The sequence below is a fragment of the Trypanosoma rangeli genome (assembly GCF_003719475.1).
Source record: "Trypanosoma rangeli strain AM80 chromosome Unknown Tra_15.4_contig_00735, whole genome shotgun sequence".
Taxonomy (NCBI): Eukaryota; Euglenozoa; class Kinetoplastea; order Trypanosomatida; family Trypanosomatidae; genus Trypanosoma; species Trypanosoma rangeli.
The window spans coordinates 1-1393 of NW_021706482.1; the positions used below are offsets into that span (position 1 = coordinate 1).

At 55.5% G+C, this 1393-nt stretch overlaps 1 protein-coding gene across 1 annotated transcript, besides 2 other annotated features; it reads right to left on the reverse strand.

Annotated features, from left to right (window-relative positions):
- Nucleotides 1-412: 412 nt before the first annotated feature.
- Nucleotides 413-883, reverse strand: TraAM80_09950 (solute carrier family 30 (zinc transporter), member 2; the record flags this gene model as incomplete). Its single annotated transcript, XM_029386604.1, has 1 exon — nucleotides 413-883. The coding sequence occupies one exon, from the start codon at nucleotides 881-883 to the stop codon at nucleotides 413-415; it is 471 nt and encodes a 156-aa protein (XP_029233546.1).
- A 414-nt stretch (nucleotides 884-1297) lies between these two features.
- Nucleotides 1298-1316: a microsatellite.
- Nucleotides 1316-1335: a microsatellite.
- Nucleotides 1336-1393: the final 58 nt, after the last annotated feature.

Below are 1393 nucleotides of genomic sequence, written 5' to 3' on the forward strand. Positions count from 1 at the left end.
AAAACGCAATCAACGATGCTTAACAGGAACTTGCATCGCCAGGCAACTCCTCCAGCAAAGAACAATTTAAAAAAGACGCTCACCCCACGAGCGCCTTCCTCAGCGGACTGGACAGCCATCGGGGATCCAGAACTTCCTTCAGCAAACTGGCATGAGGAAAACGGGTCACATTTGCCCGCCAATTAACACTGTACACAGTCACAGTGGTGTTCCGCAGCAACGCCCCATCTCCTCAGCGAAGGTGCCAGAACGCTGCAGCGGTTGAAACCAGGACGTGTAGTTCAGCAGCGTGGGCAATGCTCCTCTCCACACATCTGTCCCACCAGGAAGGCGAAACAACGCCGGACACCCAAAAAGCCCGGCACGCGGAGTGAGAGGAAAAAGAATTATTGTAGTTAAGTCTCAGAAGGCCCTAACGTATGCGCAGGCCGGCATCCACAATGGGGTCGCGGGTCACGCTCCGCACAAACAACAGCGCCCAGATGGAGAAAACGGAGACAAGTGTCCCGATCACCTCCACGCGGTGCCAGCCGTAGTTGTACTTCCCGCAGGACGCCTTGGATGCCGCCTTGAGGCTCATGATGCTCAGCCCGTACGCCCCCACATCGATCATCAGGTGGGCGGCATCCGTCAGGAGAGCCAAGGAGTGGGCAAGGACGCCCGAGCCAAATTCCAGCACCATGAACACAAAGCAGAAGATGAGGGCACCGTACAAAACTTTGGCCTCACGCCGCCGCCGCTCTTCGGTGGTGTTGAGAACATTTTCAATGGCGACGCGTTCGTTCGGCGTCGGACTGAGGCTATCGTGCCGCAGCCCGTTGCTGGCGTAGCCCGCTTGCGCTGCACCGCCGGGGCGCAGCAGCCCCTCGGCCTCCCTCTGCATCGCCCCCTTCCCTGTGGCTTATTGCCCTCCACGAGTATTCCGGTCTCGGCCGAAGCTACTCCCACCCATGCACACCCAGTGGGAGAGAGAAAAAGAAAGGTTGCAGACAAAACATGCATGTACGACACGCCCACCCACCTCTTTTGTCTCTCTTTTCTTTGCCATCGACCCGTTGGGGAGGAAGGGGGAGAGGGAGAAACCCGCTAGACAACAGTCAAACAAAAAAGAGGGGCAAGAAAGAATAACACACACACGCTGCCCGGGCAGTGGCGGCCACGGTGAATATCGTGAGAGAAGTCACAACGCCCCTCTCACATCTCCCTCCTCACACGGCACGCCGTTTAGTTCATGCTGCTGGCCCCGTCCGCCACAGGCTGCGTATAGACGTACGTAGATGTACATATATATATATGTACACACACACACACACACAGAGAGAGAGAGAGAGAGAGGAAAGGACGAAGAAAAACATACAACTTACAAAATTATAAAAATCATGTGCATAATTAA